Source organism: Tasmannia lanceolata, unplaced genomic scaffold (genome assembly GCF_043159265.1).
Source record: "Tasmannia lanceolata isolate RefF3 unplaced genomic scaffold, GAP_Taslan_0.1 ptg000013l, whole genome shotgun sequence".
Classification (NCBI taxonomy): Eukaryota; Viridiplantae; Streptophyta; class Magnoliopsida; order Canellales; family Winteraceae; genus Tasmannia; species Tasmannia lanceolata.
This window is the reverse complement of record NW_027518690.1, coordinates 49,779,682-49,805,316: the sequence shown is the minus strand read 5'-3', so window position 1 is coordinate 49,805,316 and position 25,635 is coordinate 49,779,682. Positions and strand designations below refer to the sequence as shown.

Below are 25,635 nucleotides of genomic sequence, written 5' to 3'. Positions count from 1 at the left end.
GCTGGCCTTGATTGGGCAGGGCCGGGCCGACCCTAATTGACCCTAGTGCAAATACCTGTTAAGAGTGCCAAAAATAAAGCAACCACTTATCATATGGAACAAAATGATCAATAAACAGAGAAAGGGAACAAAATAAGACAATACGAATTCAACAACATGACGGGCAACAAAGACAATTAATAATAATAATCTAAAGAAACATCAATCCAAGATAATAGAAAACATTAGCAAAAGAAACATGCACATATGGTTCAATTCTATAATAGAAAACTCAGGGTCGGGCCGGGTCAGGGTACCCGAGGCATTAACCCAAAACCCGCCCGACCTGAGTCAGGGTCTAAAAAAATGAACCCTGACCCACCCTCAGGGTTAGAAAATCCAACCCTAACCCTGTTCGGGCTCAGGGCGAGTCAGGGCTGACAGGGCCAAACTTGCACCCCTAGTAACCACAGAATAAGAGCAGGTTGGTTGAAGTGGAACCATACTTCAGGAGTTCTGTGCGATCATAAAATACCTACCAAGTTGAAGGGAAAGTTTTATAAGACAGCTGTGAGGCCAGCCATGCTGTACGGCTCAGAATGTTGGGCCGTCAGGAAGCAGCATGTGCATAAGATGAGTGTAGCGGAGATGAGAATGCTTAGATGGATGTGCGGCTACACAAGATTAGATAGAATTAAAAATGAAGACCTCCGTAAAAAGGTGGGGGTGGCACCAATTGAGAAGAAGATGAGAGAGCACCGCTTAAGATGGTTTGGGCATATCTAACGTAGGCCTTTGGATGCTCCAGTGAGAAGAAGTGACTCGTGCCAATTTGATGGAGTAAAAAGAGGTAAGCGCAGACCGAAAACAACTTGTGTAGAAACAGTGAGGAAAGACTTGATTGCTAGGAACATAACAGTGAACATGACCTAGGATAGGAGAGAATGGAAGAAACTGATCCATGTAGATGAACCAAACTAGTGTCAGGATTAGACTTAGTCAATTTGGGTTGGGCCGGGTAGATCCTTTCACCTTCTTCATGAAAATGTTCTAAAGGATCCATTAGCAGACCCCAACTAGTTTGGGACAAAGGCTTAGTTGAGTTGAGTTGGGTGAACCTGCGGAAGAATCATTATCGTCTATTGAGGCCTGCATTGGGCTTGGCCCTCTTTTTAGTAAAGTGCCATTCACAAACAAAAAAAAGAACTGAAGATTTCAAATTGCCAATTCGATCACCCAACTGGCATCTCTTATATGGTGATTTATATTCCTATTAAATTCTGTGGGAGTATCCAGGTTCCCTAGATTCTGGATTTGAGAAATAGACGAGATGGAATGATGATAGTCGACAGTAACATAATGATACATCCATGGAATGGAACAATGATACATCAATGGAGTTTGGCATCCCTGTTCCCTCGATATAGTCAACACAAAGATGTATGCTCAAGCATGCACATGCTTGAAAAATCATGACTGAATGGAAAGCATGCACATAAATCAGCATTCATACTTTCAAACACAGAAATTAATGTAGAGCATTAAGTGATTACGACTTAATACTAACCTGCATATTGCCAATGAGAAGAGAAAATAAAACCAACCCACATATGGAAATGAACACCGCAAATAAAATCTCCCCAATATAAGTACTTGTTTTCAGGTTTTGGCCTAGAGAACTGCAAAAAGGTTAGCAGTCACACAAGATCAGGATTTCAACAAATGCAAGGACCAATAAAATCACTCATTACAATGTATCATCACTGAGGAAATAAGAGCTATAAATGCACACCAAAAATTAGATAAAGATCAGTATTTCAAGAATTTGTAAAACTACTGGTGCCTACAAACTCTAATAAGCAATAAATGTTTTCATAAAATAGTATATGTACATTTCTCATGTCATCTTTGCAAGTTCTAATTTGCACCCATTGTGTACCTTTCATTTCGAGGGGTCACTCGACTAGTGTTTACAACATCAACTTAATTAATCTCATGCATTGCTTTCAATCAAACTTTGATTGTCTCATCGATACAAGTTTTGATTGTATCATCCATCCATCTTTGTGGATAGATCTTTTTACGTAAATAACAATAACATAAACTTTACTAAAAACAAAAAGATACAAGAGGGGTTGAGTTGAAGCTAATGAGGGAACAAGGGAAAAAAGGGAAAAAAAAATCTTTGCATAATCAGTAAAGCTACATGAATGCTCAAAGGCCCTACCAACACTTTCCCTAGCAAGACCATCCACCACACCAATTAGCACCATTCAGAGCATGAAACAAGGAGGAGGAAGCTATCTACCCAAGTCAAGGATTTTTGTAGTCTCAAGGGTCTGGGCTTGTAAGCCCAAGGGTTCCCATGGGTTCAATCATTCACCTAACCTTCTTGTTTTGATGCTAGCAAATACAAATTGATTAGCATTGTCAGACTAATGTGTTGCTTTGAGATGTTGTGCTCTATACAGGAATTTGATATGTTATATTGTCATTACACAACTCAACACAACACATGGCTTGTGGATCCACACTCACATTGATCAAGAGCTTGCACCTACAATTGAGACATCCTCATTTGAAGATGTTCAAGTCATGAAGCTCATCATGAAGATCCTACAAGTTCCCAACAAGTGTCAAGAAGAAGCTTGAAATTGAACGTGACACCTCATGCACCTTCCAACATGTATTGAAAATTGGAGGAGTCACAAGCGTCAAACGAACATTCAAGAAGTTCACTCTCAAGATGACGTCCAAAGAAGTGCAATGGAGCCAAGACATTCCAAGAAGACTCAATGGTATACACTATTAGAATGTATTTGGAGTCCTCGTGATTTTATGTTTAAATGCTCTCAAAAGGTTTTCCAAATGGTTTTCATACTTAACACTTTACATCTTTGAAAACCATCAACACACACCTAAAAATGTGTTTGAAAACCTTGGACTTAAGCTCAAAGACCATAGCCCAAAAGCCCTTGTATTTTAAAGTTAAAAATGAAATTTTACTCAGGGCCGGTCAACCGGGCTATGCCGGACGACTGCGGGATGCTAACTGGAATTCCAGGGCATCTCGAAATTTATCGGGCCAGTCGATCGAGGTAAGTCGGACGACCACGGATACGTTTATGTTTTAGACAGAAACAATCCAGTATGGTGTGGGCGGTCGACCTCCATGGGTTCGGTCGACCGCGATAGTGTAGTGTTTTGAGCGAAAATTTAATTCAAACAGGAAGCCCTCGCCGGGCGACCGCCCTTGGGCCGGTCGACCGCGCCGGTATGAATTTTTGAATTTCAAAAGAAGAGCTCGATAAGGGCGGTCGACTGCCGTGCCTCGGTCGACCGCCGCGACTGGGAAATAGATCCGTTGGGGCTTTCGCAGGTTGACTTTTTCAACCCTGTAAATTACAGTTTTCCCCCCCAAAGGGTCATATTTCCTAGTAGGCTATATATATACTATCAAAACCTTTCTAAACAATATTTTGGAAGATCAAATCCCATCTTCTTCAAACCTAAGCTTTTATATGAAAGGTTAAACCTCTTTGAAATTGTATTTTTACATTCTATCAAGAGGATCTTCCATAGGCTTTACATTTGCATCTATTCCTTGGAGAGTTTGTGAGCTTTGAAAGTTGTAATCAGCCTATCAAGAGGCATTGAGTGTTCTTTCATTTTATTTCTTCATTCTATATTTGAGGGTCTTCGATTTGGCCCGAAAAGAAAGGTAAATCATCTGTAAGAGGAAGGTGTCCTCGGAAAGGCTTCGTGCGAAAGGGTGTGATCCCTTGGAAGTTGAAGGAGTTGGTGTACGGCTTTAAGATTCGCCCGTTGAAGAATCTTATTGGTTAGTGAAGAATCCCAAGGAGGAAAACTTGGAAGAGTGGAGTAGGTCAAGTTGTGACCGAACCACTATAACACTTGTGCCTTGTGGATGCCTTCTTCTTCTCCTTCTCATTTGCACATTGTGGTGATTGGTAACCTCTAACCCAACTTGTGTCTATGTTTTAATCGAACAGGGGTTAGTGAATGCATGCTTAAAGTAACATCCAAACCCTAGCTCTTAATATCTTTATTGATTAATCAAGGGTTAAACCTGTTAAGGCTTAATTTGTAAATTGATTTTAGTAATCCAATTAATTAAGCCCCAAATTTTTAAGTAGCCAATTCACACCCCCCCCCTGCTCCTTCCTTGGGTTGTCACCTTGTATTTCAGGGCTCTTCCTCGAAGCCCACGCTATGGCATTCAAAGAATCACCTTCAATTGAAGACTACTAGATGAGAATGACTTAAAAATATGGAGCCCCTCAAGCCAAGCTCGAAAACTGTGTTTCAAAACTCAAACTTGGATGAGAACTCGGACAAGGTAAAAGGGAGACGACTCGGGCGAGTCAATGTTTGACGTTGTCATAACCTGACAGGTCAAAGGAGTTTTTAAGACTTAGTAGGAAAAAGGGCAAACTCAGACAAGAACTCGGCAGAGGTAAAGGGAGTCGACCCAATTGACGCAGTGAGTCTCTAAATAATGCTTGTGATCTTCCATCAAAATTCAATTTGAGTTAAAGGGATGGCAAACATCTGAATTCTATTCTTGCTTGGATGACTCCAAGCAATTTCCCTTCATGTTTGAAAAAGTCCTTCGCAGATGGACTCCAAAACTCCTTTCGAGTTAAAGCCCAATTGATGATGGAGAGCTTGATGTTTGACACCACCATCCCCAAAAAACCTCAAAAGTTGTGATCCTACAAAGAATATTTTGCCTTTATTCCATTCAAAAAAAGAATATTTTGCCTTTATTACCAAACTTCTAACCCACCCAACAACAAGATCCATAGAAAACAACCACAGAACTCGAAAGCAATAACAATGGAAACTCACACCTTGCCCACCATCATGTAATGGATAATGTTCCCCTTCTACACAAAAAGAGCATTCACAAGCCTAAATTTCTCTCCTCAACAAATCAAAACTGAAAACTTGTTGATGCTTTCCACCGTTGTCGCATCTTTATTCGATATTGATAGATCTTGAGCATTTCATGTCTATCATTTAACAGAAGCTCTCTTAGGTGGTTCCTGTTCCCCTTGGCCCTCGTCTCTAAATTCTCATCAATAATAAAAATACTGATCACTAACTGTTCTAAAATTCAATGTTCTCCCTACCTCTCACCTCCAAAGTTGAATATTCATTATTTTCAAAAGAGTTATCAGTTTTTCTCAATTCAATCATCTTCGGTTTCTTTTGAATCTTATCTCAAGTTATTAGATATTTATTTGATCTTTTGCTGCCTGATGTTGTTTCTGGCTATATGCCCTCCTATTTTTGTCACCTAATTCTTTAGCTATTTATGAAGGCAAGGAGCACAAAACTTTATATTTAGCCTTCTCACTCCAAAGCAAGTTTGTCAAATTTAATTTTATTGTTGATCATGTGCCTTCAAATGAATTTTTTATTGTAATAGTTGCATTGGTTCATTGAAGGTTTTAAATGTCAGTTTCGGCCACCACTGAAACAGAAATATTTCGGTTTCGGTGGAAATTTTGGCCGAAATCATGCAAAATTTGACAAAATTTTCATTTTTTGTATTAAATTTCCACCTAAATGTAGAAAATTTCGGTGGAAATTTCAGCCATTTCGGCAGAAATCTTTAACATTCCAGGAGAAATTTTGTAAATAAGGGTGAAAAACAAAATTTAGGATTTTGGCTGAAAATTTAGATTTCAGGGAAATCACGAAAAATTCCGATTCAATGTAATTTCGGTTTCGGTCCAAACTGAAACCAAAATATTTCGGCCGAAATTTAAAACTATAGGCCCACTGGGAACCAACCAAGTTCCACCATTGATTATGATCACCTGCATTAAGTGTTTCAGTGTTCCATGATTTCACCTTTCCATTTTTCTTATCTAGACCCCTCCATATTGGCTCTACAGTATTCCCAGCATATACTAGTTTGCATTCAGTTTGAGATCATTATAGTTGAGTCCTTAATTATGTCAGATATTGAGTCCATGGTGGCAGATACTGGGTCAGAGATATCTGATATAGAGCCAGAGAGTCCAGTGATTGCTGAGGCCGATGCCGATGAGCATGGCGATTCAGAGATTTTCCCAGGACCGATTGCCGAGCATCTAGAGAGACAGCTTAACACTTCCACAGATACTGTGGCAGAGCCATGTGAGGCTGTTTCTTTGGCAGAGTTGACCGAGCACCGTCATGATTCAGCGACGGGTGCCTTGCTTGACGGGCCATTACTTGAGACGGATGTTCGAGAGCATATTGTTGAGTGAACTATCTTTGAGCCAGTTGAGCAGATTGCCGAGATTTATGTTGACACAGAGGTGCTTGTTACGCAGATTGATCAGGAGGATTGCCCGCCTGATATCACTATGCCAAATACGATTTTAGCAAATGACTTTGTTGTTGATTCCATTGCGCCAAATGTGATACCAGTGGATGATGATCTTATTGAGGCTAGTCATGGATTGGTACTGCTCATAGTTGTCATGCCGGTATGATCGACCCAAGAGGAGTACGTTAATATCTTTCCAGCAAGTTTGCTTCTTCAGTGTGGGTTGCGTTATTATGATTCTACATGGGCAATTTCTTCTCTCACGTTCCACCGGTATTTAAGGCTACTCTCACGGTTATCATGGGCATCCCAAGTGCTTCTGACGGATTGCGACTCATGCTGCTTGAGTGGGTCGTTTACATATTTGATCCAGGCAGACAGAACTCGAGGTCGAGTTCTTTTCAAGCAGGGGAGAATGATGCAGATTGTAGGCTAAATAAGTTGCATATTTGCCCATTAGGACTTTTATGGATTTATTTCCGTATTATTTAGTTTCTAGTATTTTTATTTCCATGTTTTAGTTTTAGTGATTTTATTTTCCATGGAATTTTATTTCCATCCCATTGCCTATGTATAGGCCTCATGTATTAGGGATTCTTAACTTTGATGATTATTGAATAAAGATTGATTGGTTTCTCCCCTCTACAGGTTTCTTCTCCTTCCTCTATTCCTTTTCTCTTCTCCCCTAATTTCTTCTTCTATTCTTTTCATATCCTTCTTCTATTCTCGTCTTCCCATGCTCTTCTTCTATTCTTCTCCTTCTATTCTCTTCTTCTTCTGCTTTTCTCCCCTTTCTTCTATATCTCTTCCCGGTCCTACATCAGCTGTTCTTTCATTTACCCAATAAGAGTAGGTATGGATGATTACATATTTACATGCAGTAATCCATTTTCCACAAGATCATTTAGACCCGAGTGGTTGAGGAAAAAGTTTCTTTAGAAGAATAAATAAATACCAATACGGGGGGAATCAGCATTGGAACAATGAAAACAACCTAGACATCATATGCACCTTTCCCAATAATAAGATGAATAAATGGTCAACATTTTCCCTATGTTCTCAAAATGCTTACATACTAAGTGTTAATGCAAGTTAAGTAACATTTAAGCCGATATTTAAGTACTGCAGAGTTGTTGGAAGACCCCTAGCACTCCTTTCTACAAAGACATATAGCTTGAGATTAAGGTATCTCAGTTATATAAAAAACAATCATGGTTGCTGTTTGGAGCTCTTCAATCTTGTCATAGCCAAGTGCGCTGTAATTCATTATGCTCAACATTTTTCAGTGTATTTGAAGAACATAATAACCACATCTTGTACCTTCCAAGAGCGTCTTAGACTGGTTTTGTGTAAGTCGTTCAACAACATAAAAATCAGTATTCTCATACCGGTAATTACCACTAGATCAAACAGCGTACGATTTCAATTAAAGTCTATGAGTCAGTCTCAACTCATATTCCCCCAGTTAGGAGACCCAATAAATAGTTGGCTGAATGGATCTTTTTTATCAAACCTCAATTCATTCAGAGAAACTTTAAGAACTGATATAGTTTGATTTTTCATTCAGATAAATTCAGATAAGGTATGCATCAACAGAACTATAAAGGAGGCCATACAAAAAAAAATGATGATGTCAAAAAGTAAAATCACATTGAATTTTGAATGCCAACTTTACTTAAAATATTTCAACCTAAATGTTTTACCTCAAATTCAAGGTTTTAGTTTTTATATTGCAAAATACATATCTTATAAAATGTAAGAGATGAGAATAACCATGTGCCTCTTCAATCAAAACAAGACCCTTTATCACTAGAATGTACTAGCCAGAGAAATTTGATGCTAGCAGGAAAGAAACCAAGATACAAAACATATAAATGCTTTTCGAATGTAAACATTCATTGCCTACATATATCCAGCATTCTATAAAAGCTTAGCTCCCCCACAAACACTAAACTATTTTACAATAGTTTTTGAAAAAGACACCTTCTAATTTTTTAGGCAAACCACAAATGTGCACCATCAGTACTAGACTACTAGTGAGTGTGGAAGCGACAAGTGCAAGAACACATTGCTGCATTTCTCACATGTTTCCCATAATACATGTGAAGAAAAATAATTAATAATACAAAGAGTATAAGTTTGCAACTTGCATCAAAATAATAAATGTGCACCAACACTTTAAAAAAGAATGGAATTTGATGAAAATAAGCAAAAGAGAAACTTTATATGCACGAACCTCAAATTTTGTAGTCCCCACCAAAAGCAGTAAAATAGCTTCTGTAGAAAATCTTTCGATTGGACCACCTCAGACTGAAGGGCGAGAAGGTAAATTCCGAAGTCAAATATTGTTGCATTAGGTTCCTTTATAGGGCAAGAAATATCTAGAAATCCCTTGCTTCTTGTATCATCTCCTCCACAATATAAAGAACGGATACATAGTGCATCTTTATGACAAGCTTTTCGCCAGCATGTATCTTCTCGTTCAATTGAGAGTAAATACCAAAAGGCTCCAATTCCCTGATGAGAATCACATGGGTCTGTCAGAAGAAAAATGGCACACCCTACTTTTTCTTGTAGTGATAATAATTGTGGCATCTATGAGAAATTGCTGAATCACATAGGTAAGGTCCTAATTGTGATCATAATTAAACAAATAATAATAATTAGATGAATTCCCAGAGGGCACTACATAACATCAGAAACCAATTTAACTACTACTAATCAGTTTACTCATGATTGCGATAATAACAGACAGTACCTTCAAACATGGAACTTTTTATTTTTTTTGTAAGTGATAACATGATTTTGATTGAGGCAGCAGGAACTGGAAAAAGACAAAAATCAACGGGGACAGCTGTTCCCAAGGAAAAAACAAACAGGAACACACTCAACAATACCAAAACCATCAAAAAAATGCCACTACACAATATGTAGAGTCCCCGACAATAAGAGAAGTTCTTTCAACCCCTTGCCAGGCGAGATTATTGGCCACCTCATTGGTTCTTCTAGGGAAGTGCTTGAGAAAAGGCACAATCATGATCAAGGTCAACATTCTCCAAAATAGAGATAGAGAACCACCACAACCCGGGCTACCTTGGGTAGCCGAAGCAATAACATTTGACAAGTCCCCTTCAACCATAGAGAAACCAATAAATGATCCTTAGAATACCCAACCCAGTTAAAAGACCCAATGTTTTGGCTTCAGTTGAGTCCTTACCATACCGAAAAAGACGCTTTAATAATCAGCCCCTTCTTGTTTTTAAAACCACTACCAACCCAGCAAGAGCACATGAAGCAAGTAAATCTACTAGGATTCTATCCATAGTTGTCAACCCGTGACTCGACTCGTGACTCGATTTCTTAATTTTATGACTCGTGACTCGTAAGAGTTTCTGACAAAACAGAAATTTAGTTAAAAAATATAATTATATATCAAAAGATGAACCATGTAAAAAATATAACCCAATAGCACATAAATAAAGTACTAAGCCAAAAATATAAATAACTATATGCTTGTAGCTTGCCCGCACAAAAATAATTAAGTTCTGGCTGTAACTTAATCATGGGTGAAAACCCTTCCTTGCTTTAGATTTGTATCCGTCCATGATTTATGGTATGGATGGAAGGAGATTTGTGGTGGTTTAGGTCAAGAACCCAAGATTTTCCAAGACTAGGAACCTCCCGCACATGGTCTTTTGAAGCTAAACTTTGGCAGGTCTAGCATGGGGAACCCTGGTCCTGCCGGAATTGGGGGAATCTTGAAGGATGAATTTGAAGCTATGAAATGGGCTTTTGTAGGTCCCATTAGAGTCACGGATGCTAATGAAGCTGAAGTGCGTGCTACCTACCAAGGAATAAGGTATCTTGAGAATGAAGATTTGAATAAGGTAGTGGTAGAAGGAGACTCGCTCAATGTGAAAAGGTGGCTTAGTGATAAAATAACCAAGTCACACGAGAGCGGTCTTTAAGTAAAAATAACCAAGTCACACGAGAGAAGTCATCCACGAAAACGATAAAATATATATATATATATATATATATATATATATATATATATATATATATATATATATATATATATATCCAAAAAGAGACATAGTCTGCGAGGGACCCCATACATCTGAATGCACTAAATCAAAAGGGCGTGAAACTCTACTACAAACTCTATAGGGAAAAGACACGCGGTGCTTCCTGAGTTCACAAGACTCGCAATGAAGATTTTGAAGCTAAACCTGATAGCGTTCTTTAAGTAAAAATAACCAAGTCACACGAGGGAAATCATCCACAAAAATGATAAAATATCTATATCTAGAAAGAGACATAGTCCACGAGGGACCCCATACATCTGAATGCACTAAATCAAAAGGACGCGAGACTCTACTAACAACTCTAGAGGGAAAAGACACACGGTGGTGCTTCCCGAGTTCAACAGGATTCGCAATGAAAGGACTGGACATGAGAAGAAATAGCCGATGACTGTCGAAGCTTCTAGATAGAGGGGTGGCCAAGACGACAATGCCACATATGCGAATCTACTGAGTTATGCAAAACAGTGCAGGGGGGATCACAGTCGAGGCAATAGAGGCCATCCACCTCACGGCCCGAACCAATATTCCTCCCAATCGAGAGATCGTGAAATACACAATAAGATGGAAAAAATGAGAACGAGTACTTACGATTCTTAGTGATCTGGCTAAAAGAAACCAAACTAAAAGGAGACATAGGAACACAGAAAATAGATGATAGAGTAATGCCAGAACATGGAGAAATAAAACCAATACCTGAGATGGGAGGGGTGGTCCCATCAGCAAGAGTGATAGAATGAGACATAGAGGGAAAAGGCTTAAAGGAACTAAGGGAAGAGGAAATACCTATCATGTGGTTCGAGGCCCCTGAATCAATAATCCAGGAGCTAGAACGAGTAAGGAGAGAGAGACAGGTGAACTACCTGGCTGTGCAAAACTCGCAATAGGCGGTTGACTACTCAAACGGAGGTGCTAAAACTCCTCATAGTCTGCCCTGGAGTGAAGGAAAGTATCATCAGGTGTCGTTGGGATGGAGGAAGATGTTGAGGCATCAAGAAGGCCATTGGCGGTGAGGTGCGCCGGGCAGGATGTAAGGCATCTTGTATTAATAAGATGTCCCTCCCTCGACAATAAGTGCAATACGGGCAGTCGCGCCCACCAGTACCCCGGCCACCACCAGAATCCCAGTCACCTACACGGCCTCTACCACGGCCAAAGGAACCACTGCTAAGACCAAAACAGTTACTGCTATCATATGCTGCAAGTGCAGAGCCATCGACAGATACAGTAGGGGATGAGCTACTCTGGAGACACTGTTGGGCATGTGAATAAACCTCCGTGAGAGATGGGATAGACCCTAAGCCAATAATATGTTGTCGAAGGGGTAGAAAGTTTGGGCCCAAGGTATCAAGAAAATGAACAACACGGAGCTGGTCCCGTTGCCATGCGAGGACAATGACATTAGCAGTGAGGGGCATGAAGACATCGAGCTACTGGCATAGATAAACGAAGTGACTATAGTGTGCAGATAGAGGAGTATCGCCACGATGAAGGCGCATCCACTCGGAGTAGATGGAGCAAATATGAGTGAGGTTGTCAACCCCAGAATAGAAAACAGTGGTCCCGATGTCCTTAGAAGTTTTTAGGCACATCATTGTGCGAGCCACATGAGAGGCCATGCTCTACCAAAGGAGGGTGTGGATCAAGGCATCATCCTACCGCTATTGGTCATAGGATGGATCCGTGGACGGTGGGGGATCACGCTCAATGAGAGCTACCTTAACTCGAGCCAGGAGGTAGGTCTCAGCTGCCATACGCCAACTGACGTAATTGAACCGTCGAGCTTCTCTGAAGTCATCTGTGGGTAAGAATGCTCCACAGAAGGAGAGTAACTAGGAGAGTAATTTGAAGATGAAGTCGTAGGTGGAGTCATCGTGTTGACAGAAGGAACAGGGCGGATCCATGATGACATGAGGATTCATATAGACGACGAAAGAAAAGAAGACTTGCAACAATAACGGCGGATGATAAGCAAAAGAGAGGCAAAGCAGAAAGATAACACGACGGGCCCGGCCATGATACTGCAGCTCTGATGGAGAGACATAGCAGAAAGAGACATATGAGCACTAGCCAGGATGCGAAGGAAGGCTAGGAGACGAAATCAGGGCCGCGGAGACGAATGAAAAATACATCAAATAGGATTTAAGTCATGAAGGAGAGAGAGAGAGAGAGAGTAAAATGACCCCTTAGATTAGTGGTTGAAGGAGGAGGAAAAACAGACTCAAAGAATTAGGGGCGGGAAAAAAAAAAGGTGAGGAGTGGATGGGCGAGGGTTTAGAGGAGGGAGGAGTTGGCGGGTAGAGGTGGAGGGAGTTTTCGGATGGCGGCGGGGAGGGGAGGGGAGGGGAGGGCAGCGAGGGAGAGGGTGGTGTCCGGCGGGAATGGGGGGTCAAAGGGGCGGTCCGGCGAGAGGCAGAGTTGGTGAGGGAGGGAGGCGAGAGATGGAGGTGGACTGGGGAAGGTCAGCGAGGAGGAGAGGTTAGCAAATGGGGTTAGGGTTTTATTTTAGGGAGGAAGAAGAAGAAGAATAGGAGAGGTTAGGGTTTGGGTTTTGTTGATGGTAAGGCCAAGTAGGAAGAAAGAGAAGAGGGGGGGGGGGGGGGTGACAATGGTGGTCCCTAGGGGATCAAACACCCTAGGGCTCTGATACCATGTTGAGTTAGGAAGAAGAGATGAGAGTGAGAGAAAGAACGAGAGTGAATGGAGATGAGCGCCCCCTCACTTATGTATTTATATAAAGGGAAATAAAGTACAATGATCATAGTGCCCTTTGGCACATATACACTTCTAACAGGTTGGAATCCTCTACTTCCACCTCATTCTCCTTGGAAATAACCTTGATGAATGCAGTATTTTTATTCTCATTGAATCGGCCCCAATTAAATAGATCCCACCAGATGAACCCATACGAAAAGGTATGTCTCTATAAAGAACAAGGATTCTACACGTAAACATCAAAATAGTAAGTCAGCACCCCACACATGCATGAAAACCAATTAATTTTACCTTGAGGGGGGCATAATTTCATGAGTATAAGGAGAGAGAACCAATATATATATATATATATATATATATATATATATATATATATATATATATATATATATATGAGGAAAGTGTCTCTAGTCTCTCCCCTAGATAAGCTTATCTACTCCTCCCTTTAAAAAAACACAGTGGGCCCACGCTGTTTGGATGATCCAAAGCATTCATTTGATAGGTCCTAACATAGATAGGGTGTGCCCAAAAAATCAGCACCAAAGGGTCATCCTAGAACTTCATTTTGTTGGGCACACCGTGTCCAAAATGGACGCATATAAACGTGGACGTTTATATGTGTCCATTCTGGGTACCACAAGGCACCACAAAACGAAGTTCTAGGATGACCCTTTGGTGCTGATTTTTTGGGCACACCCTATCTATGTTAGGACCTATCAAATGAATGCTTTGGATCATCCAAACAGCGTGGGCCCACTGTGTTTTTTTAAAGGGAGGAGTAGATAAGCTTATCTAGGGGAGAGACTAGAGACACTTTCCTATATATATATATATATATATATATATATATATATATATATATATATATATATATATATATATATATAGAGAGAGAGAGAGAGAGAGAGAGAGAGAGAGTACACACACATTTTTCTAGTAAAAGGAGGAAATGATGTTTGACCTCTCTCGAAAAATTAAATCTCCAGATGCCTAAATCTCTTCTACAACACCCTATGTACTTTTAGATGTCTCTGCCCCTTTCATTGTGCAAAATAGACCAGAAAACAATAATAAGGAAACTATAGCTAACTTTATGAGGACTTGTAGATTTGCTTGATTTTCAAGATATCCCAAGAAAAAAGTTTGGATACCAAGTCACAAGTCCGGAAAGCACTTAATCTTAACCGCTAAAATATTGATAAATCTATATGTAAAGTTTTAAGTTCCTGACTCCGAATGCACTAAGATAGGTCAACTATGTTATTATGAAAATAACTGCAAAATTCATTAGATGCCCCAGTACCATGGAAAAAATAAGACTAGCGAAGCAGAAAAAGAATATATGAATTAAGCAATAAAAACACAGTAAAAAACTAGAACATAAGCAAATGGCACTGAGGCCAAAATACTCTTTTGGGGCAGAGAAGGAAAACGGATTTCCCAAAGATTTTGAAAAAATGATTGTTCAACATCCCAACCATTTGGGAACATTGTCTGATATCCATTTCCAAAACCATTTCGTACAAGAAACGGGTTTTGCTCAAGGTGTGGTACCATAGTAACATTGGATTGGAATCCCAAATTACAGAAGAGAGAGAGAGAGAGAGAGAGAGAGAGAGAGAGGGAGAGAGTGGAAAAAATGCTGAAATTCAACTTATGCATTCATAAACGCTAAAGCCGAAACAAATATATGACAAAGTATTTGTTTCAGTATAATTGCTAGAGTAATTAAAACAATGTAGATCATAATAAAAACTTACATGACTTGCAAGCATGTAAAGAAAAAGATTGAGAGCTGCTCCAGCCCATGCAGTCTCAGTGATTATACCAGCAGATCGTGTGACTTCCTTATATAGAGGATAGATCCGAACAAGCCTCGGTATATACTGGAAAAGAACAATAAATCGCAACGTGTTTTTTGCAGCCAATGGTGCTGACCCTCCTCTCAATCTAGGAATTATAAACAGAACAACAACCTGAACAGATAAAAGCATATAAAAAAAATGATACAACTTCTCACGAAAACTAAATCTTAATAGCATGCTTGCCTCAAGGGGTAAAACTACATTTCAGCAAAGTTTTTTTGGATTTCAACTACGACACACACACACACACGCACGCACACAAGCACAAAGGCACGCACGCACGCACATAGGCACACCCACACAGGCGCGCACGCGCGCGCACACACACACACACACACACACACACACACACACATATATATATATATCTATATATATATATATATATATATATATATATATATATATATAATAAAAAATGGAACAAGGAAAATTATCCTTTGCTGAACTTTATTTCATCATGCATATAAGGCATCTTGTGATAATGTAACATTTACATTTCTAAGATCAGCACAAAACTTCAATGTGATGGGCATTATATGTTTAACCAACATTTACATAAAGTATACACAACAGAGAACAAGAAAATATATTCTGGCACAACAACCATATAAAGTTGACAAACAACTACATCAAAGCGACCATAACCTCGGCTTGATACAAATTAACTGGAGTAAGTCATGCATTCAAGAAAGAAAGAATATGATGAATGCATACAACAAAACTATAACATTTATAATAGTTTCTCACAAGTTCATGATTATCGATGCATTAAACAAGTATTTAAAGTTCTTTTAGCATTCATAATAGATATAAGTGTTCCTTAAATTGAAACAGGAGAATGGGTCTGGGGTTCTTTTTCCAAGATCTCAGAAAATGGATCTAAGAAATATTTTGTTGTTAATGTATAAGATTTGTTTGGAAAAAAGAAATGACCAGACTAATCACGCAAATGTCTCAAGTCCAATGTAGCCCACCAAAATACAAGGCGTGCTTTATCCATTAAAGGAAATAAGACCTAAAAGCATCATGAAATTGCAACCGATTTGAGTAAAGTCTTATTGCACAAACCATAGAAGCTAAAAGTACTTAAGACAATAATGAAAGTCCCCTAATAAATAAATTAAGCTGAAACAACTCGCGTACCTGAGGGAGGGGAAGGACAGCAAGAATATCGATTAGGAAGTATGATGACAAATATCTTCTTGCTATTGCTAAAGAATCATCAACTAAAACACCCCTTCCAAATACTCGAGAAGAAGGAGCAATAAAGCCAGTACGAAACTGAAATAATATATGGAGTACATAGAAGATATCAGTGAAGGAACGCAAAACACTAGCTGTGATTTCCAGGTTGTGATCCAAACCAAGGCATTTCTTATCATGGTTGACGACTGGGATGTAAAAGAACAATGGGTCCACAGACACTGCAATCACACACGACAGAACGAATATTCTATTCCATCTTTGTAGAAATGCACCCTGGGGATCAAGAATCTTCCTAGAGCACAAGCTGTTTGTAGATGAATCCGTTTCAGAGCGGACATGAAATGATTTTCTAATGTTTCTAACCCCTTCAGATCCCCACTCAAAGCCTTTTAATATACCCTCTGACACTGAGCTTATTGTTCCTCTAATCTTTCCTGAAAATACTCCAACTTCTGCAGAAACTTTCCTTTCGGTACTTAAAGATCCCTCTGGACTACTCCAATCCTGAAACCTGAACATATCATGTATATAAGAAAAGAAGTCTCAAGTCAAATGCACGCGAAGCATCAAAGTGCGAATTGAAACTGTGGAATAATTCTATAAACAAGTTACAAATAACATATTAGATAGCTTGAACTTGGAAATAATACAGCATTATGACAACAATACCTAATGCTTAAACATTTCCACCTGAATATAAGTAGTTTTTTTTATTTATTTATAAAGGTGCAAATATAAGTAGTTCAGCATAACAATCATACTTTCACAGCTCGACTAAGCTTGTTGACTTTACCAATGGCTTTGAATACTTTGATTGGCTTGACTCAAGCTAATTTGCAACTCCTGCTGCCTCTGTATATAGTATTTTTTTATTTTTTTATTTTTAATGGCTACATAGTATTTATTTAATTTTACAAATACTCAAATAATACATTATTTTATGGAAAAACAATAGGAAACGCGTGGTTTACATACAAAATAGAAATTTCATGTATAAGCTAAGGGTGCACTTGGGTGGTTACCTAATTACAATTTGGGGGCAATTTGAGCCTTTTAGAGTGTAGTTTGTGTGAAGGCTACTGATATTGGCACTGCCATGTTTTAAAAATTGCACAAACTCAGCTTGTCTTTTCTTTTTTACTTGGCTTCTAAGAACTTTTTGGGAACTGTAATAACCTTTGACAGCTGTTTAAATAATAAAAGACAGGATGGGTCTGTGCAGTTATCAAAACATGTTAGTGTCAATAACAGTAGCCATGTGTAAATTGCAATTAAGAAGGCCCTAATTGCAATTTGGGTATACATACCAACATCAGGGGAAGTGGATATGGTTCCTCCCCGGTTGAGAGCACATGTTAAAATTCTGTTTCCATAAATTGAAAAAGTGACAAAGTAGTATTTTGCTCTTTTTAGGTTCTCTAGTTAGCTAATTGCAGAGGTTGTTATGGTTTTCACCATCATTATCATAATCATCATCATCTTCTTTTCCTTCTTCACAATGTAAGTCTGCTAAAACATGCACCATTGCTTGAATGTGGGAATATTAAGGAATTTTTATCATGTTCAGAAAGCCAAGAAAAAGGATAGTGAAAATCATGAAAAAAAAAACTAGACGGAAAAGTGGCACTGAGAGAATTCATTCTTGTTTTGTCAAAATAAAATAGCCACTAATCACTTCATGGCTATAGAAGTTGAGTGCCTATGAGTATGACTCGCAGGAAAGAAAGAAAAGTCCCCATGCTAGGGGAAATGAAAATAGCTGAGCCATTCTGATCGGTGAGATCCCAGAAGTGGAAGGGAGTCAAGTCATGATTTCTTGTCAATCATTAGGCACAATGCTTGAATGGGTGTGATTTTTCCAACCATCTAGAGGTTCTTATCCTTTGCTTTGCACAAATAAAACTCCAACGCATGCTGTTACAGTGGAAGATGAGACTCTCTTCATCTATTTGCTTTGCACAAATAAATCCCTGCTGCTTATAGAAGAAAATGCAGTCATAAAAATCATAATCAATACTTATAATGCTAAAGACGAAACTAGTAAGTGATAAGTACTTCCACAGAAATATTCTTAGGTTAGCTAGATTCCTTTCCACTCATGCTGATCTGTTATATAAATGCAAAGAAGTGGCGTGCAGAGAAAGTGTCAAATAGCAATCTAGAGTCGAAAGCATTGAAAATTTAAAACTTACATACAGTGAACTAAAAGAGACTGACCTCACAAATTTCTCCTCTTGGTGACTCATAACTTTAGTTTGCATGCATATAGTTGTCCAATATGGTGAAAAAGTTAATGTCGCAACTTCAAAGATGATCAAGATATTCCTTTACCTAGATACAGTTAGACCATTAGAAAGTGCCATAGTGCTATAGCCAACCAATCAGAATGATCAACTTCAAAAAAAGGAAAAAAAAAAACTCTTCCTCCCAGGTAAAGTGTGTCAGGAGGACATGGAATGGGAAAAGGCGATAAGTTGAAAAATGCAGTGGATAGAGTCAATCTATCTTAAACATTCAACACAAAAGAAAATGAACGCTTAGCACAAGGCTTGGACAATTCATTAGGGAACAAATGAAATGGATGCATAAGCAAATATTTGGTCCATACGATATGACCTTAAAGCAAATGAATTCACCAACTTGCTGTTCAATTATAAGTAACAGCTCAAGCTATAATGGTCTAACAAGGTTAAGTTTCATAGAACATTCTGAATCAGCGATACATAACAGACTAGTCACCCGGTATCTGATAACTAAGATACAAATTAAAAGCAATTCATATCAAAAACCACATTGCAGATTGTTGCAGGGAGTCACTAATCTGGAAAACTAATACCCGTCTACAAGTGTCCATATCTGGCAGCAAGAACCCTCTATAGATAAACCAGCTTCTTATAGCCATTGGTTGACCATATTGTCCAAACATTTCATCATGAGTGCCACAAACAGTGGGCTTAGTTTATCAATGTGACACTATCATACATTGTTTAGTCTAACTATACAATTTCTGGATTTATTCATGGAGATATTCAATCATGATAAAAAGAACTTTGATTGAAATCTGTGCCTGGGTTTTTGTGTGTACCTTTATAAGTTTATATCATTCCTGTTAGGTTCCACAGGAAGATTGAAATACCCATAATGTTGAAGGCATATAACTATATATCACATGGATATCGCATAACAGGATTCACACAATTTAACATTCAAACACGAACTTATTTCATACAGTTGTGCCCCTCAACAATTTACCAACCTCTGCTATGCATATAGCATAACCTTTCCCTGATCTTGATACCAGGGCAATTATGTACGCGTCCATTGCTTAGGTAGTCACTTAGGCGAGGCCAGTCACCTAGGCAAATTGAAAACTATAACCAAGTGTTTAAAAATAAATTCTCATGAGCATGGTGATCTATTCCAAAAAAATGTGGTTATGTAACATGTACAGATACATGCAGATATGTGTAAGTATGATCATGTGTCTATGTAGATTAGATACAGATGTGAATATATACATGCACATGCAGATATACGAGCGAACACTCAAACTCCAACATATATCCACATGTACACTTTGTGAATGTTTTTGTGTTGTCGTAGCACGTATATAAATGTATAAATAACATACATGCACATTAGTACAATTAAAGATATGCATGTACGTCTGTCCATATCACATAAATAAATATATGCCGATATATGCATGTATGTATGTATGTCCACATATTGGTCAGTTGACGTGGAAGGGAATGCCATTCGCAATTATTTGGCACATATGGGTGGAGCGTAATCACAGAATATTTCACGATAAGGCAAAATCATGGCAACACATCGTATTGGATATACAGCTATCTATCATTGCATGGTCCCGCAGCAAAGGCGGAATTCCTTACTCTACTGGGGAGGTGCTGAGACAGTGGCTCATGATAAGCAGGGAGAAAAGGTCATCGCATCGGATTACGCCTAGATGGAACCCACCACCTGATGGCTGGTTCAAACTTAACTTTGACGGAAGCTCCCTCGGAAACCCTGGCAGAGCGGGTATTGGCGGTATTATTAGAGATGGTGAGGGCCGTACGATCATGACTTATTCCGGATCCATTGGTGAGTGTGATGCTAATGAAGCGGAGGCGAAGGCGAAGGCACTTCTATCCGGCCTGCAATGGTATGTTGATAATAACATGGGACCATTGATTATTGAAGGTGATTCGGCTAACACCATTGCCTGGGCATCTGGTTGATGTGGCGGCCCCCGGTGACTGCATAATACGTTGGACGAGATTAGAGACCTTATTCGTGTAATCCATCCGCAAATTTTTCATCCGAGGAGGTCGGCAAATTATCGGGCCGACAAATTGGCGAAAGAGGGGGTGGAAATTCCTCATACGTGTGTATATCCTTTCATCGTCGTTTGAAAATCGTTGATGGATGTAGATGTTTTATTCTTGTGATTAACCATCCTTGTTAATCCCTTCTGGGAATTTGTGGGACCACTTGTCCGCATCTTTGTAAGAAACTTCATATGGGAATAAATTTTTGTTATCTTTCAAAAAAAAAAAAACATATAGGTACATACTACATGCACACATGCACAAATGTATGTGCTTATGCAGGCATCCAAGCAAAGGCAACCATATACATATATGTCAATGCACTATTTTATGTATAAAACTAAGTGTATAGACAAGTAAAAATATATAAATAAGGTATGTGCCCATCAAATACTATCATGTAGAATCCTCACCTAAGAAGCACGGGTACTCTCTGGAGGCCCACGCACCCGTGTCGGGTGCGTATCGGGAGCGGGTGCTCTTGGGTACTCTTTGGGTGTGTACCGGGTGCTCTTGGGTACTCTTTGGGTGCATACCCGATACGCACCCAAATAGCAAACAAAACGAAAATTTAGTTTGGGTACGTATCGGGTGCGCACCCAAGCACACCCGGTTCGAATTAAATCCAAAATTACAGATTTACAATAGAGGGGCTGTCTCAATTAACAAATATTCCGGGGGGGGGGGGTTGGAATATATCAAAATATCTAATATATCCATAATTGAAAACCTAACAACTTAGAAGTAATATTAGATTTTGGTGATGTTATTGTTGTTTGATTGTTCTCCAATTAAATTGTTTGAATTCCTTAACAAAATATTTAATTTTTTAATTTTTATAAATATATAATCAAATATAAAGTGTCGTACCCGCACCCCGTACCCGTATCCGTGCTTCATTGATCCTCACACTGGAAGTATGGTGTCAATAAACATGCACATTTCCTGCCACGTAGCGGACAAAGTTACACCACAGATTACACATGCCTCAATCATCCTTCACTAAATTTACTAAGTCTTGGACTTAAAACTTATGAATCACCAATCAAATCTTGCAAGGAAACTCAATTCAGTCTCTGAGTAGAAACACCAAGACAATCAGTGACTCGGCCAATTTCTTATTGGTTTTTTTTTTTTTTTAAAAAAAAAAAAAATTTGAACAGCAACTCGGCCAGTATCTTTTAAAGGTGGACACTTTTTATCGACACGGCAGAGCTGGACACAGAAATTGAAAGACTCAGGGTAGAACAAATAAATTTATCGGATTTCTATTGCTGTCAATCTCAAAGCATTACCAAACAATAAAAAATATTCCAAGAAAGTTTATAGACTGAATTACCCACAGTCATCATATTCCTACCATTTTATGATGAGTAGGGGATTGCTTTCACAGTACCTAACAGATTAATCGACGCATATATTTCCGTCAATGTAATAGACTGAATTACCCAAAGTCAACATATCCTATATATATATAGAAAGCAGAATCCTGTAACTGTGGTGCTGCCACGTGGCACCCTCTCTATAACAGCTATCCTATATATGCCTTTTCTAACCGTTTTATTCTCTCTCTCTCTCTCTCTCTCTCTCTCTCTCTCTCTCTCTCTCTCTCTCTCTCTCCAATCAAACCCTATGAAGGATCACAACCCTTCACTCTCTATATCTATCTATTCACTCTCTATTCACTCTCTCCCCTTTATTTATTGAAACGCCTCTTTATCTTTATCATTAATGTTTCCTCTTTATCTTTCTCTCTCACAGAGCAAAAACCCAAGCGCCTACACTGCCTCTTCTTCTCCCTTATACAATACCTCACGACGTTTTGTTTTCCTTTTTTTTTTTCTTATATCGGTATTTTTACCTTTCAGGTAGAAGAGAAAAAATTCATTTTGGTGAGGAAACTTCTGTCGAAAATGGGAGGGGAAGATGAACGAATCCTCTTCTAACGTAAGTCTTTCTCACTAAATTCCTGTTTATTCTTCTTTTTTTACCATAACCCTATTTATTCCCTGTTTCTTCTTCCGGAGAAAGAATACAAGCCCTCTAAAATGCACCTAAAACACACATTGATATTCTCCATTAATAATTTTAAAATGACAAGTTTGCCCTCCCTCTAAGTCATTTTAGCCCATTTTTTATATTTTAGGCAAAAATTATGAAGATGGGCGAAAATATTATCTTTCCCTATATTTTCGTCAAAAATCCCCCAATTACAAGTTGTTGGATTTCATATTAAATTGAAAACCCTTCTCTATAAAAATTGAAGAGGGTCTGTTGGAGTTATCTTTTCTTCGTTTGTTAATAAAGAAATTTTAAGAATATTTTCCGTTTCCAAACAAATTCCTATTGGATTGAAAGAATAATATTTCTGATTGAAAATTATTTTTCAGAGATTTTTTCATTCGATATGATAGGATCACATGTATTTTCAGTTATGTAAAATGTGTGTTCTGTTCTTTTACAGTTATTAATTTAAGAAGGAAATGATATTGACTGATTAATTTAAAATTGAAAAGACAAGCTATGTTTGTGGAATTATTAAATTGAAAAGGCAATAATGGTTGTGCAGAGGGAAGGAGATTGGAGGAATTTTTTTGGAAAATTTTAGAAATGAAAAAAGTTCTAATTTTTTTTATTTTTAACATGTAAAAAAAAAGGTGAACCGACCCTATTTAATCATTTAGTTGGGGAACTCAGCCTATAGTCTATGATGCTACCCCTATAAATTAGTTAGTCAAATCATTTCCCTCTTAAACCATCGATTGAAAATAATTTTCCAATATTTTTTTTACAATCCGAACAGGCCCTGTGGGAATTTTTTGGAAAACTTTGCAAACGAAAAATCTTTCTAAAATTTCTTGCTTTACAGACATGAAGAAAAAGATGATTCCAACCGACACTATTCAATTTTTATTGAAAGGGGTTTTCAGTTTATTATGAAATCCTTCTAAATTAACATTATTATCATTTAATTTGCACGAAAAAATTGGAAGAGATAATATTTTTGCCCATCTTCATAAATCATGATTTGCATGAGAATATTGGGAGAGAAAAGACACTTAAGAGGAAGGGTAAGTTTGTCATTTTAATATTTTAAACGGAGTATATTGAAGTGTGTTTGTTTTAGGGAAGTTTTAGCAATTACTTTTTAAAAGCATCGTTTGGGTAATATGCTATTTTTAGGGACAACTCACGTTTCATCTTAAAAAAAGACAACTTGATTAGTTTCATATCCCGTTTCCTATTTTTGCCAAATCATGTTTCTTTCTTAAATAATTGCGAGAAAAAGATAATCTCCATAAATATAGCACAAAAGATGATCTCCATAAAATCTCCATAAATTTAGCCAATTTTAGGAACAAATTGATTTTACAGATTAATTTTTCATTTTTTGTTTGGTTAACTTAGTTTTTTTATCTTTGAATTTTTTTCTCCCTCTTAAAGTTATAGTATCCAGAATTTTTTTTTCTCTAAGCTATTAGTATCTGGAATTTTTATCAAAAAATAAGTTTAGTATCTGGAAGGTTTTTTATCTTTCAATTTTTTTTAGGTTTAATAAATGGAAACTCACTTTTAAAACACTGTAATTGAAGGAGGTTGTTTCAGGAAAGGTTCATGGCCTAGCTGGGAATTCATGTGACTAGGATTGGCTTTGTTTTACATATGGGAACTTTCATTTTATAATGTTTTCCCGCTGAATAAGCTACACAACCATATATTTCCATCTAAATCGTGAAAATGAAAAGAAAAAAAAATCAAACATGGCATTAGTGGCTTTTCTCTTCTTTATGTTGTTTTCTTCCCACAGCCACAAAAAAGAAAAAAAAAAGATTTGAAACAACTTAAAAAAAAAAAAAAAACAGAGAATAGTGAAGTATAGTTTGCTTGGTGATTTATACGGATTTATGTGTTGCTTTCTAGACTATCGCAAAAGACGAGTTCTTGATTCCTGGAGGAAGCGTTAAAGATAGGGTATCACTTAAATCCATCAAATAGGTATGTTTTTTTTATTTGGTTTTTTTTTTTTTTTACGTTTTCTGTGATTTTCTACCTTAGCATATCAACGTTCTACCACGAAAGATGCCTCCGGAGCAATATCAGTTGTTTTCAATGTGTCTATCCTTTCAAACTCGAATTCAATGGGTCTATCCCTTCATTGCTTTTTAATGTTTTCTATTAATTTGTTCGTGTTTTATTTTTTCATGGAGGATACTTGAAACCCTGACATTTCTTTTTTTTTTTCCTAATTGTTATTTTATAGATGCGGAAAGAAGCATTGTTCTTCAAGTTGAATCTCATACCACACCAAATATAAGTTTCATTTAACAATCTGCGTGCCAGGTATAGCTGTTATTTTGGACATTTTTTATTTTTATTTTCTTATTTCTTTGACCATTTGGTCGAACCTGCCTTTCGATTTTGGTGTTGAATTGGGTGGTAATTTTGTTTTTCTCATTGCCATTGATTTTTTGAGAATATTTTAAAGATTTATAAGCACTAATGCCAACATGTCTCAGAGAAGTAGCACTAGGAGTTGGATTATAGTTTATTTTTAAGATTATTAAGTTAGATGTTACAAACTTTAGGACCTTTCCTTTATTTTGTCTTGGAGGATATTTGAAATCCCGACATATTTTTATTCTTTTACCTCATAGTTATTATTTTACAGAAGCTGAAAGAAGCATTGGTCTTTGAGTTGAAGCTTACCACGCCAAATAGAAGTTTCGTTTCACAATAGTCGTGCCAGGTATGGCTGTTATTTGGACATTTTTATTTTCTTCTTTCTTTGATGATTTGGTTGAACCTGCGTTTTTTCTGTTTTTGCGTTGAAATGGTTGGTACTTTTTTTTTTCTCTTTGCCATTGAATTCCACATATTTAAAAATTTTATAATATTTTGAAGATTTATAAGATTATTAATGCCAACAAGTTTCAGAGAAGTAGAACTAGGAGTTGGATTATAGTTTAGTTTTAAGATTATCAAATTAGACGTTACAAACTTTATGAATTTTGATTTTTTTTTTTAAATGTCAAACTGAAATATGATATAATGACAAAAATGTATTGTTGAGATCAATAAAATCTTTGCTTATTACATCATTT

At 37.7% G+C, this 25,635-nt stretch overlaps 1 protein-coding gene across 3 annotated transcripts in view; it reads right to left on the bottom strand.

Annotated features, from left to right (window-relative positions):
- The window catches only part of CNGC1 (cyclic nucleotide gated channel 1), a 34,979-nt gene that overhangs the window by 8,693 nt on the left and 651 nt on the right, over positions 1-25,635 (bottom strand). The window contains exons 2-7 of one of the 3 annotated variants that reach the window (XM_077395159.1): positions 21,404-21,478; positions 18,417-18,530; positions 16,137-16,710; positions 14,886-15,101; positions 8,562-8,842; positions 1,547-1,658 (exon numbers count right to left, since the gene is read on the bottom strand). In XM_077395159.1, the coding sequence (XP_077251274.1) occupies positions 1,547-1,658; positions 8,562-8,842; positions 14,886-15,101; positions 16,137-16,710; positions 18,417-18,460 (1,227 nt within the window). In that variant the 5' untranslated portion in view covers positions 18,461-18,530; positions 21,404-21,478. Of the gene's footprint in view, positions 1-1,546; positions 1,659-8,561; positions 8,843-14,885; positions 15,102-16,136; positions 16,711-18,416; positions 18,531-20,095; positions 20,462-21,403; positions 21,479-25,635 lie in introns of all 3 variants that reach the window. The other 2 variants (XM_077395160.1, XM_077395158.1) reach the window with 2 other exon arrangements.